At 43.2% G+C, this 18283-nt stretch overlaps 2 protein-coding genes across 2 annotated transcripts in view; both read right to left on the minus strand.

Annotated features, from left to right (window-relative positions):
- Positions 1-18283, minus strand: part of LOC308259065 (olfactory receptor 52H1-like) — a gene marked incomplete at both ends in the record, with an annotated part of 349856 nt that overhangs the window by 38957 nt on the left and 292616 nt on the right. The window lies entirely within an intron of this gene.
- Positions 12165-13100, minus strand: LOC308267819 (olfactory receptor 56B1-like; the record flags this gene model as incomplete). The annotated part of the gene is made up of 1 exon (XM_080702762.1): positions 12165-13100. One exon carries the CDS (start codon positions 13098-13100, stop codon positions 12165-12167), a length of 936 nt encoding a protein of 311 aa, XP_080558888.1.

Here is an 18283-nt window from a genome sequence, read left to right on the forward strand (position 1 = left end):
TTAAGATGAGATTAGCTGGGCATGGTGGTGGAGGAGGATCACACAGGTTAGAAGCCAGCCGCAGCTACTTAGTGAGGCTCTCAGCAACTTAGTGAGACCCTGTTTCCAAATAAAGTATAATATAGGTCTGGGAATATAGCCCAGAGGTAGAAAAGCCCCTGGACTCCACCCAGTACCACCCGCCCCCCCAAAAAAGATGAGATTAGCATATTATAATGTAAATAGACAGCCTTGCAGATCGCCCTCCATAATGTGGGTGGATCTCTTTCCGGGTCTAAATAAAACAAAAGATTGACCTACCTCTGAGGAAATTCAGATAGCAAATGACCTTTGGACTTTAGAGGCCACGTGGTTTCTTCCTAGGCCTCCTGTCAGCTAAGCTGTGCTGCAAATTTTGGATTCCTCAGCCTCTATAATCACAGAGGCCAATACCTTAAATTAGCCGGGTGTGGTGGCCCGCGCTTATTACCAGTTCTTGGGAGGCTAAGACAGGAAGATCACAGGTTTTAAGCCAGTCTGGACAACTTAGGCCCTCTACAATTTAGTGAGACCCTGTTTCCAAATAAGAAATAAATTGGGCTGGGGGTTTAACTCAGAGGTAAAATGCCTCTAGGTTCAATCCCTAGTGTCACACACATACACACAAATACCTTAAAATAAATCTTCTTCTATAGGTATGAAAAACCTTGACTAACACAGTCACATCAAAAAAGCCAAACTCTGTATGCTTATTTAGATTCCTTGGACATTCATGTTCCGTGTGTGTGTGTGTGTGTGTGTGTGTGTGTGTGTGTGTGTGTTGGTAGTAATGGGGAATGAACCCAGGGGCATTTTACCCCTGAACCAGCTAGGTCCTCCCAGCCCTTTTTTATTTGCAGGCTCTCACTAAATTGTAGAATCTCACTAAATTGCTAAGGCTGACTGAGAACCTGCAATCCTCTTGTCACAGCCTCCCACATACTGGGATTTACCAGGGTGCACCACCACGCCAGGCTTAAGGTTTTGATTTGCATTTCTTTAGTGGCTAATAACTTTGTTTTTACATTACTGGGGGTGGAACGCAGGGGCTTTTCTACCTCGGAGCTACACTCCCAGACCTGTTTTATACTTTATTTGGAAACAGGGTCTCACTAAGTTGCTGAGTGGCTCTCTAAGTAGCCGAGGCTGGCTCCAAACCTGTGTGTCTCCAAACCTCCTGTCTCAGCCTCCCAAGTGCTGGGATTACAAGCATGTCCCACCACGCCCGGCTATAAAATAACTTTTGATGAAGTAAGAGATGAGCTCGTTCATGAGCTGGCTGCCATCATTGCTGTGAGCATCCTTTTATTCCAGGCCACACCTCTGCCCTCTTTATTTAAAAAAAAATTTTTTTTTTTCAGTACTGGGGACAGGACCAAGGGGCATTCTATCTCCAAGCTACACCCCCAGCCCTGTTTTTTATTCCTTATTTTAAAACAGGGTCTTACTGAGTTGCAAAGGGCCTCACTAAGTAGCTGAGGCTGGTCTCAAACCTGTGATCCTGTCCCAGCCTCCTAAATACTGGGATTACAAGCACTGGCCATCACACCTATCCTCCGCCCTCTTTAATATCGGTGCTCCCCTTGGCCCTCTGCTCTGTTCCTGGAAGCGTGTCCCTTCAGTGGGCTCTCCTCTGGAAGTTGCAGCACCCTCCTTGGCATTCTTCAGCTGAATTCTCTTCTTAATATCAGTCGTTAGGAGGCAGGTGAATACTTCATGTACGGTGCTTCTGAAGAGTTACTTATGCCTTAATCCCCATCTACACGCTGCCACCAAATAATGGGAGAGAAAACAATGATTTCACTGATCATTTCCTTAGATCTCTAATATAATTGTGCATTCCTTCTTCTTGGATTTAAGCATGTTCTCTATACCAAGGGTTTGCGTCCACCCATTGCATTTGGGGGGGGGGGGGACTCAAGTGAATCCTGTGGCACAGTGGGCTTCAGCCTGCTGCATCACCATAGGAAGCCATACCTAAAATTCTTGTGCAGGGCGGTGGTGAGGAGTAAGCTTGGTGAGGCCTCTGAGCCCTGAGGACCTGAGGTGCTCATTAGAATAGTGATGCAGCCTGTGCTGCTTGAGATTCCAGTGATATTCCATTTGCTTGAGGACTCCACAGGGCCATCTCCTGAGGGGTAACCCAGTTCTCCCATGTGTCCAGCCCTGGCCTGACTTTTATCTGGACACCCAGCCCCCACCCCCGATCCTGCCCCCAAACAACATCTGAAACCAGGGGATACATCCTGTAGGTCTCCCTGCTCCCTGGGCAAAAAGCTTGGCCTTCTTTATCTTTTCTGAGCTGTGCCCTTGAAACCTACAGCTACTGTTCCTAAACTCTATGAGCACTGCATGTGTGTACATACCAGGACTTAAAGATTCATGGTTTCTCAGTTACATAGGTTATAACTACAAATACACACAAGGTTGTATACATGACATACACACATGACTTTATCTGTTTATTTATGGTATTTATTTGTTTTTAATGTTTTTGTGGTACTGGGGAATTGAACCCAAGGAGCTACACCCCTATTTTTTTTTAGTCTTTTTAATTTTGAAACAAGAGTCTCACTCAGTTGCAAAAAGCCTTACTAAGTAGCTGGAGCCCTCCAGTTTCAGCCTCTGGAGAAGGAATGCCGGAATGCTGGAATTACAAGCCTACGCCACCACGCCCAGCTTATTTTATGTATTTATTTATTTATTTTTGATACGGGGTCTAAGTTGCTGGTAGCCTCACTAAATTGCTAAGGCAGACTTCAAACCTGTGACCTTTCTGTCTTAGCCTCCCAAATACTGAGATGACAGGCATGCACATACCCAGCCCCTATTTTATTGGGTTGTTTGTTTGTTTTGCGGTGCTGGGGGTGGAACCCAGAGGCATTTGACCTCCGAGCTACACCCCAAGCCCTATTTTTTATTCTTTATTTTGAAACCGGGTCTCACTGAGTTGCAGAGGGCCTCACTAAGTAGCTGAGGCTGGCCGCGAACTGCCATCCTCCTGTCTCAGCCTCCCGAATGCTGGGGTTACAAGAGTGCGCCACCATGCCCCGCTCTTTATTGGTAATTTTGAAACAGGGTCTCACTATATTGCGGAGTGCCTCAGTAAATTCCCGAAGCAGTCCCTGAACCTGCGATCCTCCTTTCTCAGCCTCCCTGGTGCTGGGGTTACAAGCATGTGCCACCACAACCGACTTAGACATTTTACTATGTTAAGAAGGAGCGCGGGTCTATCGCTGGTGTTAGTGTTATTAACATAGTAGGACTTTGGACAGCTAAAGTAAACCGATGACAATTTCCAAGTGCCATCTCTGGCCTTCAGGTGTCCTCAAAAGCCGCAGGATTTGGTGTTCCTTGGTTTAAAAAAAAAAAAAAAAAACAGCGGCTTTGCATTCCTGGTTTCCAGGACCGTCCGTGGCCCAGCACCCCGGAGGTCTCAGGGTCCCGGCCTGGGGCCCGGCCCGCCGCAGCGCACCTCCTCCTCCCCGCCCCGCCCCTCCGCCCCGGACTGGGCTGCGGTGGCCGAGGCGGCGGCTGCGAGGCTGCGAATCCTGGGCGCCGATCCAGGCCACGGATTCCAGGTTAGTGGCAAACCCGTTTTCTGGCCAGCGCCGTCCCCAAGACATCTGAGCGTGACACGCCCTACAGACAGGCTGGGGTTCACGGGTGGAGAAAGAGTGCTGGAGCCCTCCGTGCCTTGGAGTGGGCTCAAGTTTGGGAAAAGAGCGAGGATTCGGAGGTCTGCGTCCCCTCCCCCAGCGGCGGCTGCAGGAAGTGAGCGGGGCTCGTCCTCCTCCCCAAGGCCGGACTTCTCCTACCGCCCGCCTGGGGGGCCGAGGAGGGAGCCCCTGGCCTTTCCTAAGGAAGCAGGGCAACTCAGGTTACATTCCGCTTAAAAAATAAAAACCAAAACAAACCCCCCAAAACTCCACCACAATGAGGGCCGCTGCTCCTCAGAATTATTTTCCTACTTTGCTCTAAAGAACTTTGGGTACCCGACGCTTCGCACACCTGGAGCGCATCACCTCTGGGACGGCTGCATTGCTGTGGCTGCGGCTGGTCAGTCCTGACGCTGGTGACGGGGCAGTGAAAGATGAGGCCTTTCACTTTCAGACTTGGGCCTGTATTCCAGTACTTGGAGGAACAAGACAGGGGTATCACAGGTTCTAGGCCAGCCTCTGCAATTTATTGAAACTTTAAGCAACCTAGCAAGACCTTGCTTCAAAACGAAAAATATACAAGGGCTGGGGGTGTAGCTGCGAGGTAGAATGCCCCTGGGCTCAGTCCCCAGTACAACAACAAAAAGTGGGGGCTCACATTTAAGAAGGCTGAGACAGGAGGATCGCAAGTTCGAAGCTGGTTTCAGCAACTTAGCAAAAAGCCTGTTTCAAAATTAAAAGAAAATAGGAGTGGGGCTGTGGCCAGAGGTAGACTTCCTCAGAGTTCAATTCTTAGTACCGAAAAAAGAAGAAAAATAATAAGATAAATGATCTATATTGAAAGATAATTATAGAGGCAATTTTATTATTATTTGCTTACCTTTCTTAAGTTCACTGAGGTTAGGGACTTTTTTTTTTTTTTTTGGTACTGGGGATGGAACCCAGGGTCAGTCTACCTCAGAGATACACCCCAGCCCTGTTTTTTTATTTTTTATTTGGAAATAGGGTCTCACTGAGTTGCAAAGAGCCCGCTAAGTAGCTGAGACTGTTCACAAACACGATCCTCCTTTCTCAGCCTCCCAAATGCTGGGATTGCAAGCGTGCGCTAGCACCCCCTGCTTAAGGACATGTCATTTAAGCAGTCAGCCAATCAATGGAGACAGAAATGGGTAGTTGAAGTGCTGCCAAGAGTGGTGGCACACACCTATAATCCTAGTACTTGGGAGGCTAACACGGGGGAGGATCACAGATTGAGACCCAGGAACTTAGCAAGACCCTGTTTTAAAATAAAAAAAATTAGGGCTGAGGGTATAGCTTTGAGATAGAATGCCCCTGGGCTCAACCCCCCAGTACCAAAACAAAGAAACAACAACAAACACCCTAGCACTACAGCCAGACTGCATGCGTTCAGCTCAGACACGGAGACATTGGGTGTGTGCCCTAGGCCTCCTGTTACTTGACCTCTCTGAATTTTAGTTTCTTTTATTTATACCATGGATAGACTAGTGTGTGTGTGTGTGTGTGTGTGTGTGTGTGTGTGTGTGTGTATTCTAGAGCTTGAGTGAAGATTAACTGAGGCAGAGGTTTAAACACATAGGAGACTGCCTGACATGGTACATACTCAAACTATTAAGTTAATGACAACCTCATGCCCAGTTTTAAAAAAAGGACAACCAATACAATTTTTAAATAATATGGTAAGCCAGGTGTGGTGGTGCACACTTGTAATCCCAGCGCTTGGGAGGCTGAGACAGGAGGATCGCACAGGTTCAAAACCAGCCTCAGCTACTTACTGAGGCTCTCTGGGAGTGTAACCCAGAGGTAGAAAAGCCCCTGGGCTCCACCCTCAGTACCACTAAAAAATAAATAAATAAATAAATAAATAAATAAATAAATAAATAAATAATATGGTAGGCAATAAAATATGTTAAAAGACATTACAATAAAGAACTATATGACCTCTACTTACTACAACTAAACAAAATAAAATGTGAGGTTTTGTTTTGTTTTGTTTTTGCAGTACTTAGGGTAGAACCCAGGTTCATTCTACATCCAAACTACAACCCCAGCCCCTTTTTTTATTCTTTATTTTGAAACAGGGTCTCACTAAGTTGAAAAGGTCCTCACTAAGTAGTAGCTGAGGCTGGCCATGAACCTGCAATCCTCCTGTCTCAGCCTCCCAAATGCTGGGGCTACAAGCATACACCACCACACCCAGCAGTGACAGTTTTTTAAATAAGAAATTTTAAGAGATATCACAAAAGCAGAAAAATATAAAAATTTATTTTTTGAAGCTAGGCCTGGTGGCACACATTGTAATCCCAGTACTTGGGAGGCTGAGGGAAGGCTCACAGGTTCAAAGCCAGCCTTCGCAACTTAGTGAGGCTCTCAGCAACCTAATGAGACTCTTTTTCCAAATAAGAAATAAAATCAGGCTGGGGGTAGCTTAGAGGTAGAATGCCTGTGGGTTCAATCCCTACTCCTCCCTCCCCAATTTATGTTTCTAGCCATAGAAAAATGCCAACTTATTGGATTATCTAACACCAATTCGAGGAGAAGAAAATCTGTGTAGGGCCATGTACTAATTTATTTTTTAAAGTGCAGGAAGGGGTCATGTATTTGAAGGTAAGCTTAAAAATATTTGAAATTCATTATGTTCCAAGTCATAGATTTATCAGATGAATTTCACATAATAAAGTGGAATATAAGTACATAAAGATAAAAAGAATATTAGTATCTCCAGAGCACGAGTAGGCCATATATCACTTCTAAGTGTAATTGCGACCTGTTTTATTGTGCATGCACTGGGACTCCCTTTGGGGGACAGCCCTACCATGTTCATTCCTATCTCTCCTGAGCCCAGATCCCAGGTCAACCCCCGAATCCCCTGCACAGTTACTGGGTTTTATGCTGAATGCATTCTAATACTGAGGTGAACTTTCATTATGATGCTTCAGATCTGAGATCTGTCCATTCTTTGGCCCTCCTGCCCCTTTCAACAACTTAGAGAGACCTTGTTTCCAAATAAAAAATAAAATAGATCTAGGGGTGTAGCCCAGAGGTAGAAGATCCCTGGATTTCATCCCTAGTACCACAAAAAATAGGTAAAATAAAATTTTATCATAGCCTTATTAAAAAGTAAGAAAATGGATAAAATTACTGTAATTTATTGAACTTAATACATGCAAAATATAGCCGGGCGTGGTGGTGCACGCTTGTAATCCCCGTGCTTGGAAGGCTGAGACAGGAGGATCGCATAGGTTCGAAGCCAGCCTCAGCTACTTAGTGAGGCTCTCAGCAACTTAGTGAGACCCTGTTTCCAAATAAGATATAAAAATAGGTCTGGGAGTATAGCCCGAAGGTAGAAAGCCTCTGGGTTCCACCCCCAGTACCATAAAAAAAAAATACATGCAAAATATAGTACATAATCAAAATTATTATTATTATTTGCGGTACTGGGGATGGAGCCAGTACTGGACATTCTACCTCCAAGCTACACCCCCAGCCCTAATTTTTATTCTTTATTTTGAAACAGGATCTCACTGAGTTGCAAAGGGCCTCACTAAGTAGCTGAGGCTATCTGTGAGCCATGATCCTCCTGTGTCAGCTTCCAAAATGCAGGAATTACAAGTGTGTGCCACTACACTGGCTTACATAACCACAATTATTAATGAGATACTTTTGATTTTTTTTATTCAATCTTCAGAATCCAGTGTATTTACTTTTTTTTTTTTTTTTTTGGTGGTACTGGGGTTCCTGGAAGCCCTTGTACCTCCGGGCTACACTCCCAGACCTATTTTTTACATTTTCATTTTGGAAACAGGGTCTCCTAAGCCAGCGCGTGCGGCTGGCTTCGAACCTGCGCGATCCTCCTGTCTCTGCCTCCCAAGCGCGGGGATTACAAGCGTGCGCCACCACGCCCGGCATAAGAATCCAGTGTATTTCATACTTTATTACTAGTCATATTTCACTTGCTCAGTAGCTACATAGAGCAGTGTGTGTGTGTGTGTGTGTGTGTGTGTGTGTGTGTGTCACCCACTCTGCCCTGCTTAGTAAGAATAGTTAAGAATCTAACATTAGAAAGCCTGGCATGGTTGTGCACGCTTGTAATCCCAGCATTTGGGAGGCTGAGACTGGAGGATCGCGGTTCGTGAACAGCCTCAGCTACTTGGGCCCTCCGCAACTTAGTGAGACCCTGTTTCAAAATAAAGAATAAAAATTAGGGCAGGGGTTGTAGCTCGGAGGTTGAATGCCCCTGGTTTTCATCCCCAGACCTGCAAAAATAGATAGATAGGTAGATAGATAGATAGATATTGTTTTATCATCAATACTACAAAAGTTAGAAAATTTTAAGATCAAAATAGAGGGAAGTGCCTTATAATTAAGATATAATAACCAAATTAAATGCTTCATCTTGGATTGCATCTCAAACATGGAACTAGTTTTATTATAGAGATGTTGGAAAAATATGAACATGGAGTATGGATGAGATTACTATTAAGTGTCAATATAACTTTTTGGTTGTTTTAGGTTATATACATCATCGTGGCTCATTAATTGAAAACATATACTAAAGTATGTCATAAAAAAGGTAACAAGTCAAATAATCCTTTGTACTTACATGAAATTATCAATACCAATCTCAATGATATGTACCAGGAAAGGAAAGGTGTGGGTGGTATCCAGAGGGAAATGTACCATGTACATGGGTCCAAAAGAAAGCAGTATGGGTCAGGTTAAAGTATATCACATAATATGGTATGTTTTTATTCCTGCCATTCTTTTTATGTACATACGTGGTACTGTGGATTTTCCCTAGGCGAATTCTCCTTCTAATCTTTAACAGTCCTATTGTACTTATTATTGAGGAAGGGTCTCACTTAATTTCTGAAGGTCTCATTAAGCTATTGATTCTGGCCTCCAAACTGTCATCTTCCTGTCTCAGCCTCCCAAATACAGGTATTACAGGCATGTATGACAACACCTGGCATTGTTTGGTTTTAAGATCCTGAAAAAGAGAATACATTTTTCAGGGTATTATCTTTGATTGTGCTAAAAATTTCTCATCTGCTTCCCGGCTCATGGGTATTTTTATTTCTATTTTTCTGAATATCCGCTAACCTGAGCCTACTGCCAGCATCCTTGGGTAGGTGTCATGGCAGTAGCAGAGGTGGAGACATGGTATAGGGTGGTAATGTAAATAAAGGTGATGAGTCAGTCAGGGTCTCATAAAGAAACAAAATGCACACACAAGTAGAGTCCGAAGAGAATTTAATGAAGTTTCTATTAACAGAATAGTGGATATTGGGAAGATAATGGATACTAAAACCCAGGAACGAATATCAGAAAGCCTTTATCACATCTTTTTCCTTAAGGAGAAAGAGAAGAAAAAAGTGTTCCTGGGAGGCTGAAACAGGAGAATCGTGGTTCGTGGACAGTCTCAGCTATTAGTGAGGCTCTTTGAGACTCAGTGAGACCCTGCTTAAAAAAAAAAAAAAAAAAAAAAGAAAAAGAATAAAAAATAGGGCTGGGGGTGTAGCTCATCCCCAGTACATAAAAAAAAGTGTTCCTAGATAGACATAAATACTATACCTATAGTGGATGGGCTACCTGCCAAGTGCTCTAGGAAACAGATTCAATCAGAATCCTGATGTCAAAGAAGGCTGGAGTAGAAGAAGGATCCAAATTCTCTCCCCTCTTGCATTATATTCTCCTGCCATTTTACTCCGTAAGTTCATTCCAAGTAAATGTCCACAGACAAGGGAGCTGAGGCTTAGAGTATGTCGAGGTCAGCTCTTCAAGGTCCAGAGTTCTGTAGAAAGGACAGAGAGCCAACCTAAGAGGAAAGTGGGACAGGAGAAACACCTAGATATAACTGTCTTTGAGGTCAAGTTGGGTTATCTCATATACTACCTAGCCCTCCACTCTATTCTCCCTTGGCCTTGCTCATCTCAATATATTCTCTTTCTGCCTCTATATTATTTAACTGGAGTGATGCTTATTTAGGCTATCTGATTTTGCTCCCAAGGTAGAACAATGGAAAAGCATGTATGTGCCAGCCACTTGTTTCTTAGTTAAGTGTGTGTGTTTGTGTTTTATATTATATTTGTTTTTATTTCAAGAAACGGATATAAATCAATAGTCCTTTTTATCTTACTTAATTCAGTAGGAATTACTTTCATATTCTTGCACATATTTAGCTTTTGCTAATTTTGGAGCTACTGTGAAAGGTTTTTTTTTTTCCCATTCAGAAGCTTTTATAATTATTTACATAAAAATATAAAAAGGACATCTCAGAGCATTCACTTACTCTTCCATCCCCATGGAATTCTACAATGTAGTTTAGGAGAAGATGAAGTTACTGTATGGTAAATGAATATTCTAATTGCTATCATCCAAAAGACAAGACCACATAACATAGATGTGGGAAGATTTATTTGTTCTTTAGGGTTTTGGAGATTCTGGATTGAGGCTCTGTGATGCCAGGGTTTGAAGTTCAAGGCATGACAGCAGACAGCAGAGAGAAAAATAATATGCAGGTTTTGTTCCTCACATCATGGAGGGCAGGAGCAGAGAACCAGGAAGCAAGTGTATTCAAAGACACAAGCACAATCCCTAAGGCCGCATCTTCAAGGACTTGCCTACAATAGTTACACCTAGGTTATCTGTTATAATGGATTAATCCACTGATAGGATTACAGGTCTCATTACTTAACTACATGAGCTCTTCAAGAGACATTCTGTATCTAATGATAACATTCAACCCACAGCTCCTGAAGCATTCATGGCCATTTCAAAATTTAACATGTCCATTTCAAAATTGAACATGTCCTTTTCAAAATTCAACATGCATTTAGTCCATCTCCAAGGATTTTCAAAGTCTTAAGAGTTCCATCATTATTCAAAAGTCCCAAAGTTTAAAATCTCCTCTGAGACTCAAAGTGAACTCTTGGATGTGAGCTCCTGTTAAAAAAATAATAAAAATAAAAATAAAAAACAAGCTACATGCATCCAATGTACATTAGCAAAGAGTAAACATTTATATGCCGAAAGAGAGAAATAGGGTTACAGAAAGAAGGAGCAGGACCAAAACAGTATCGAAATCTGAAAGGTTAAAGATGTGATCTGGTATCTGGAGGACATGGTATGATGTCGTCTCCAAAGGGCCTTGGCAGCCCTGTCCCTGTGGCCTGGTTGGTTGTAAAGAGCAGCTTACTCATTCTTACAGCCTGGATCACAGCTTGCAGCCTTCATTCAAGGTTCATCCATGTTTCTGGCATTTGTAAATGAAGGGGGTTTTATGAAACTTTGAATTCACCCTCACAGCTTCACAACGGTCCTCATTTGGGCCTTCTTGCAGGATTCTGACCCAGCCACATGATGCCTGACTTTTCAGGCCTTCATCTGAGATCTGTGGTGAAGCCTCCATGACCCCTTCTCCAGCACTAGCAGGAAAGGTAGTCACACCCTTTTCAATCATTTCCACTTTGCCCTTTTCTCCTTGTGCACTTGGGCTTGAACTGCTTCAACCACATTTGTTTGTTCCTATGCAAAAAAAAATTCAACCTACCTTCAGTTCTCTTACTTTCTTTCACAACATTGTCTCTCTGGGACCAGTTGTACACATGCTTTTCTGGCCAAACTGCAGGTCTTTAAAATCTTTATGCTTTACTTTCGTTCCCAAAATTTGGTGTACAACTAGGTAAATGCAGACATCAATAACCATAGTGCAGTTTATTTTGTTGTTTTAAGGTTTATTTTGCCAATTTAATCAGCATATCATTTTTTAATTTAGCTTCATACAAAGTTTCAGGACATAGGCAAAATGCTGATTGGGTTCTTTACCAGAATGTAACATGTGTGTCTCTACTCCACTTTTCTATAGAGTCTCTTTGGCCTACAAAATCAACTAAATACAATCTGTACCATTCACTTTTTGAGTCACATTCTGGCCCTTCCAAGTTTCTCTAACAAATCAAATCCAAAGGCTCACAAAACACACGGTCAAACTTAGAAAAAGCAGTAACCTTAATTCCTGGGTAATAGTTCCTTTTTAGTCAACATTTTCGCTGTTGTAAGCCAAAATACCTGACCATGCAAATTAGAGATTGAGAATTCAGTCTATGTGAGGCCAGGGCCTGATGCTCAGGGCATGGTGGAGAGGGCACAAGGGCTCTGCTCCTCACATCACAGAGGCTAGAAGCAAAGAGCAAGCAAGCAAGGGGTTCATAGACACGGGCACAGTTCCTAAGGCCATACCCCACAGGGACCTACCTCTTATATACACATTCTACAAGCCTTGGTTACAATCCAGATACATCCATAACAATGGATTCAATAATGAGTTTATCTACCTATGAGATTACAACACTAATGAATTAACTCTCTGAACACCTAACACCAATAAATGACCTCCTAAGAGAACATATTCTATCTAACTATAACAGTACACATTATGGAGAATGTCTCTAGTGTCTTATTTCTTTCCTAAGCATAGAGAAAGCACTTTCCGGAAACCTTCTCTAAGTTCTTTGGTCCTAAGTGCATAAGGGAGGGAGGAATGATGTTGTGCAGGACACTGAGTAGAACTGGAATCAAAGTAGCCTTGGTCTCTGCCAGGTGAGTTACTGAAATCACTACAACAACAGTGTAGAAGAAGAGGATGAGGATGAGATGGGAGCTGCAGGTGCTCAGAGCCTTGGACACTGCTCCAGCCGAGTTCAGTCTAAGCACAGAGCGCAGTATCAAACCATATGACAACATAATAAAACCAAGGTCACTCCCCATTCCAAGCCAAGCCAGAACCAACTGGCAAATGCTATTTGGCTTCCTATCATCACAAGCCAGGCTTGTGACTCCGAGATTAGAGCACAGGCAATGTTCAATCTTATTTCTGGAGCAGTAATTACGCTGGGCTGCAAGCACAGGCACTGGGATGACAAACAAACTATTTCTAAGTACCATACAAAGGGTAGCTTTGAAGATTAATGAATTGGTGTCAATTGATGGGTATCGAAGAGGGTGACAAATAGCTACATATCTATCAAAAGCCATGCAGAGGAAGATACCAGACTCCATGCTAACAAAGCAGTGGATGGCATAAATCTGAGCAAAACATTCAGGGAGGCTAATGGCCTTGGCATCAAACCAGAAGATGGCCAGGATCTTGGGCATGATGGTAGTAGCCAGGCCCATGTCCACCACAGAGAGGATGCCCAGGAAAAGATCCATGGGCTGCTTCAGAGCGGGGTCCTGAGAGATGGTGATGAGGATGAGGGTGTTTGCACCAATTGCTGAGAGATAGAGTAGTGCCAGTGGCAAGGAGAGCCAGTGCTGCCAGCTATGAATGCCTGGGAATCCCATCAGAATGAACTCAGAGACCTGGAGCTTGGAGCTGTTGGAGCCTTTCAGAGTTGCAGACATATTCTCCTAGGAGAGAAAACAAATGTTTTTCAAGTTGCTTTCTTTGCGCATAGTCATTATTAAACTTTATTATTTAAATTGTTCTCATAGAAGTCAGGTGTGGTGGCACACACTTGTAAGCCCAGTACTTGGAAGACTGAGACAGAGGAGAGCAGGTTTAAAGACAGCCTTAATAAGTAGTGAGATTTTTATCAACCTAGAAAGACCTTGTTTTAAATTAAGAATAAAACAGGTCAGGGCTAGAATGGCCTTTGATTCAATCCCCAGAACCCCTCCCCCCAAATAAATAAATAAAAAATTTTCAAAGTTTTTATACTATATGGTGACCTAACAATATGAATTTTGCAATCTATCTTTTATATTAATTGAAAATAAATTATAGGAAACTTCTGGGGTTTTTTGTGGGTTTTTTTTTTTTTTGTGTGTGTGTGTGTGTGTGTGTGTGTGTGTGTGGTGCTGGGGTTGGAGACCAGGGGCTTCCTACCTCTGGGCTACACTCTCAGACATTTTTTTTTTTTTTAATTAGAAACAGGGTCTCACTAAATTGCTGAGAGCCTCACTAAGTAGCTGAGGCTGGCTTTGAACCTGTTCTATCCTCCTGTCTCAGCCTCCCAAGCGCGGAGATTACAAGCGTGCAGCACCATGCCCAGCTTCAGCTCTATTTTTTAAATTTGGAAACATGGTCTCACTACATTTCAGAGAGGCTAGCTATGAACCTGCAATCCCTCTGTCTCAGCCTCCCAAGTACAGGGATTACAAGTGTGCACCACCATGCCCGGTTTAATTTTGTGTTTTAACATTAATATTCCTTTGTGTGGATATACCACAGCTTGTCCATGTACCAGTTTATGTTCTCATGGGCTCTTTCTACCTTTGGCATTTATAAGTCAGAAACTCTTTCAAAAGAGAATTGTGTTTTCCAAGCACAATTTTGCCTGAAATGAAAGTGTGTATGTGTGCCTTGGGGGAAATGGAGTAGATCTTAGGTTAGCATTTAAGTATGACACCACTACAATGATTTTTAACATTAACAATTTCATAAATTAGCACATTTATTTCCATACTTCAGTGCCAACTCAAGGCCAACTATAAGCCTGGCCATCTATTATAGTTTGAAATCCAAATAATGTGAATAACATTTTTTTTTTTTTTTTGCGGGTCTAGAGATGAAACCCAGGGGCATTCAACCTCCAAGCTACACCCTCTGCCCTATTTATTATTATTATTATTATTATTATTATTATTATTATTATTATTATTATTTATTTTGAGACAGGGTCTTACTAAGTTGCGAAGGGCCTCGCTAAGTAGCTGAAGCTGTCTGTAAACTGCGATCCTCCAGTCTCAGCCTCCCGAATGCTGGGATTACAAGAGTACGCCGCCACGCCTGGCCATGAATAACTCATTTCTTGTGGTAAATTCTAAGATACATGGAAAAGTCAAGAGAGCTCGGGCCTCTGCCTGCATAATCCTAACTTAACGAAGGCAGTAGATCCTTACAGCTCTGTGGCCCGAGTGTCTGTGTTTTTGATACCTGCTCAACCACGTAAGCTAGACATAACCTCAGTTTATACAGCTATGAAGCGGGGCCTGAGGGCCACTCATAGTGTTGTCTAAGACATTGGTTACTACATGCAAAATAATTAAATTTGTGCCCACTACATAATGAGCTTTCATGTGTCCGTGTGTGCGAACATGTGTGTGTTGCTGTGAATGGAACCCATGGCCATTCTATTTCTGAGCTACAGACCCCTGCCCTATTTTATTTTTTTAGTTGGAAACGGAGTCTAAGTTACTGAGAGCTTCACTGAGGCTAAGTTGCTAAAGTTGGCCTCAAACCTGTGATCCTCCTGTTTCAGCCTCCCAGCTGAACTGGGAGTGTATACACCACCAGGCCCAGCTGGTAATGGGTAATGGGCTTTCAGTGTGTGTGTGTGTGTGTGTGTGTGTGTGTGTGTGTGTGTGTGTATAAAATATATATATTTTTTGTGGTATTGGGATGGAACCCAGAAGCTTTCTACCTCCAAGCTACACCCCCAGCCCTATTTTTTATTCCATATTTTGAAACAGGGTCTCACTGAGTTGCAAAGGGTCTCACTAAGTAGTAGCTGAGGCTGTCCGTGAACCACGATCCTCCTGTGTCAGCCTCCCAGATGCTGGGATTACAAGCATGCACCACCATGCCCGGCTTTCTAATTTTAGATTCTTACTATTCTTACTAAGCAGGGCAGAGTGGGTGACCCAGTCCGGGTTCTGCGGCAATCTAGACACTAGATGGCAGTACTCTGGCCGGATCTCAGCTCCCTAATTCTTGCAGCAGGGCCTCACAGTCTCCCTCCTCAGATAGGCTTGTTCCACATAACATTTTTTTCCTATCTGGGACACTTTCTCGGGCCCTTTGTGGCCTGGGCAGCCTGAGAATAGGCCAGTGTACCTTCAACTGTGCAGTAAGATCAGATGGCTTCCAAGTAAAATGACTCAGTGATAGAAACAATTTTTGTTGTTTATTTTTTGGGGACTGGGGATGGAACCCAGAGGCATTCTACCTCCACATTATACCCCCAGCCCAATTTTATTTCTTATTTTGCAATGGGATCTCACTAAGTTGCCAATGCCAGCTTCAAGCCTGCAATCCTCCTGTCTCAGCCTTCCAAATACTGGTATTAAAAGTTTATGCCACCACACCTGACTTAGAAACAGTTTTTATTTTTATTTATTTATTTATTGATTTATTATGGGTCTGGGGATGGAACCCAGGGGCAGTTGACCTCCGAACTACACCTCCTACCTTTTTTTTTTTTTTCTTGCAGGTGTAACCCAGGGGCATTCGACCTCCGAGCTACAGCCTCTGTCCTATTTTTTTTTTTTTTTTGTCCTTTATTTTGAAATCAGGTCTCACTGAGTTGCAGAGGGCCTTACTAAGTAGCTGAGGCTGTCTGTGAACCACGATCTTCCCAAATGCTGGGATCACAAGCATGCACTGCCACGCTCGGCCCTATTTTTTATTCTTTATTTTGAAATAGGGTCTCACTGAGTTGTGAAGGGCCTCACTAAGTAGCGGAGACTATCTTCGAACCACGATCCTCCGGTCTCAGCCTCCCGAATGCTGAATTACAAGCGTGCACCACCACACCGGCAGAAACAGTTTTCAGAAGAATCAAAGCCGGGCATGGTGGCACACACTTGTAATCCCCACGCTTGGGAGGCTTAGACAGGAAGATCGCAGGTTCGAAGCCGGCCTCAGCTACTTAGTGAGGCTCTCCGCAACTTAGTGAGACCCTTTTACCAAATAAAATATAAAATAGGTCTGGGAGTATAGCCCAGAGATAGAAGGCCTCTGTGTTCCACCCTCAGTACCACCAAATAATTAATTAATTAATAGAATCAAAAGAATATTCTCAGTATGGTTTCAAATAATGGTAATGTCATTAAACAACTGAAAACTTCCAAGAAAAATAGATTAAAAAAAGATAAAGGTGGTGTTTTTTAAGGAGGATATAAGGCCTCACCTGCCCCAAGTACCCCTTCTTCTTACACACAGGCCCTTCACATTCTGTCACCATTTATGACCAGCCCCAGCAGAATAGCATCATCAAAAAGGATCTCCCCAGCTGTGTGGTGCCACACACTTGTAATCCCAGTACTTGGGAGACTGAAACAGGAGGATCACGGGTTTGTGGGCAGCCTCAACAACTTACGCCCTTCACAGTTTAGTTAGACCCTGTTTCGAAATAAAATAATAAAATAGGGCTGGGGGTGTAGCTTAGAGTTAGAATGTCCCTTGGTTTTAACCCCATTCCCACAAAGTTAGTAGGGTTCTCCCATTTCTACACTCCAAAGGACTGTGGTCTTGCCTGGCTTTTACTACCTTTAGCACCAATAGTTTTGGTTTAAGTTGCAAGACCAAAGATAGAGCTTTGAGCTAGGACCCTAAAAAGATTAGGCTATGCCAAGTTCACAATTTAGAAAACGCATGATTTTAGTCGGGCGTGGTGGCGCACGCTTGTAATCCCTGCGCTTGGGAGGCAGAGACAGGAGGATCGCGCAGGTTCAAAGCCACCCACACTGGCTTAGGAGACCCTGTTTCCAAATAAAAATGTAAAATTAGGTCTGGGAGTGTAGCCCGGAGGTAGAAGGGCTTCCAGGAACCCCAGTACCACAAAAAAAAAAAAAAAAAAAAGAAAGAAAGAAAGAAAGAAAGAAAGAAAGAAAGAAAGAAAAAGAAAATGTATGATTTTACAAAGTCTTTTAATGTCTCCCTTTCCTCTTTTGTTTTTTTTGTTTTGTTTTGTTTTGTTTTGTTTTTTTGGTGGTGCTGGGGGCAGAACCCAGGGGCTTTCTACCTCCAGGCTACACTCCCAGACCTATTTTATATTTTTATTTGGAAACAGTGTCTCACTACATTGCTGAGAGCCTCACTAAGTAGCTGAGGCTGGCTTCAAACCAGTGTGATCCTCCTGTCTCAGCCTCCCAAGCGTGGGGATTACAAGCGTGTGCCACCACGCCCAGCTCCCTTACTTCTTTTAATTTGGTACTGGGGGTTGAACTCAGGAACATTTTACCTCTGAGCTACAATATTACAAACACTCCCTGCCCTTTTTTTATTTGAAACAGGGTCTTTTGTGTATGTGTGTGATACTGAGAATTGAATCCAGAGACATTTTACCTTCAAGCTATACTCCCAGTTCAATTTTATTTCTTATTTGGAAACAAAGCCTACCTAGTTTAACAGGAGTCTCATGCCTTGCTGAGGCTGTTCTTGAACCTGCAATCCTCCTGTCTCAGCCTTCCAAGTACCGGGATTACAGGTTTATGCCACCATGCCCAGCAAATCAGGGTCTTGATAAGGTGCTGAGGCTGGCCTTGAACCTTTAATCCTCCTGTGTCAGCCTCCCCAATACTGGGATTAAAAGTATGCACCATGCCTGAATCATCTCTGTTTCTCTATCTAGGACCAACTATCTATCCATTTATGGAGAGTTGTCCTATGAGGGATAAAGAAGGCAAACAATCACAGCTGGGTACAGAAGTGTTAGTTTTAAAAAATATGACCTCTTTATTGTGGTCATTCCTGTTTCTTTGGGCTTTCCTAGGAAGGTGAACAGGGGGGATGAAAGGGCTCTGTTTGTCTTTACAGTCTTTGTGGTTATTGACTTTGGAGATCGGGTTCTGATGCAGGATGG

This window comes from Muscardinus avellanarius (genome assembly GCF_963383645.1).
Source record: "Muscardinus avellanarius genome assembly, chromosome: 1".
In the NCBI taxonomy this organism is placed as follows: domain Eukaryota; kingdom Metazoa; phylum Chordata; class Mammalia; order Rodentia; family Gliridae; genus Muscardinus; species Muscardinus avellanarius.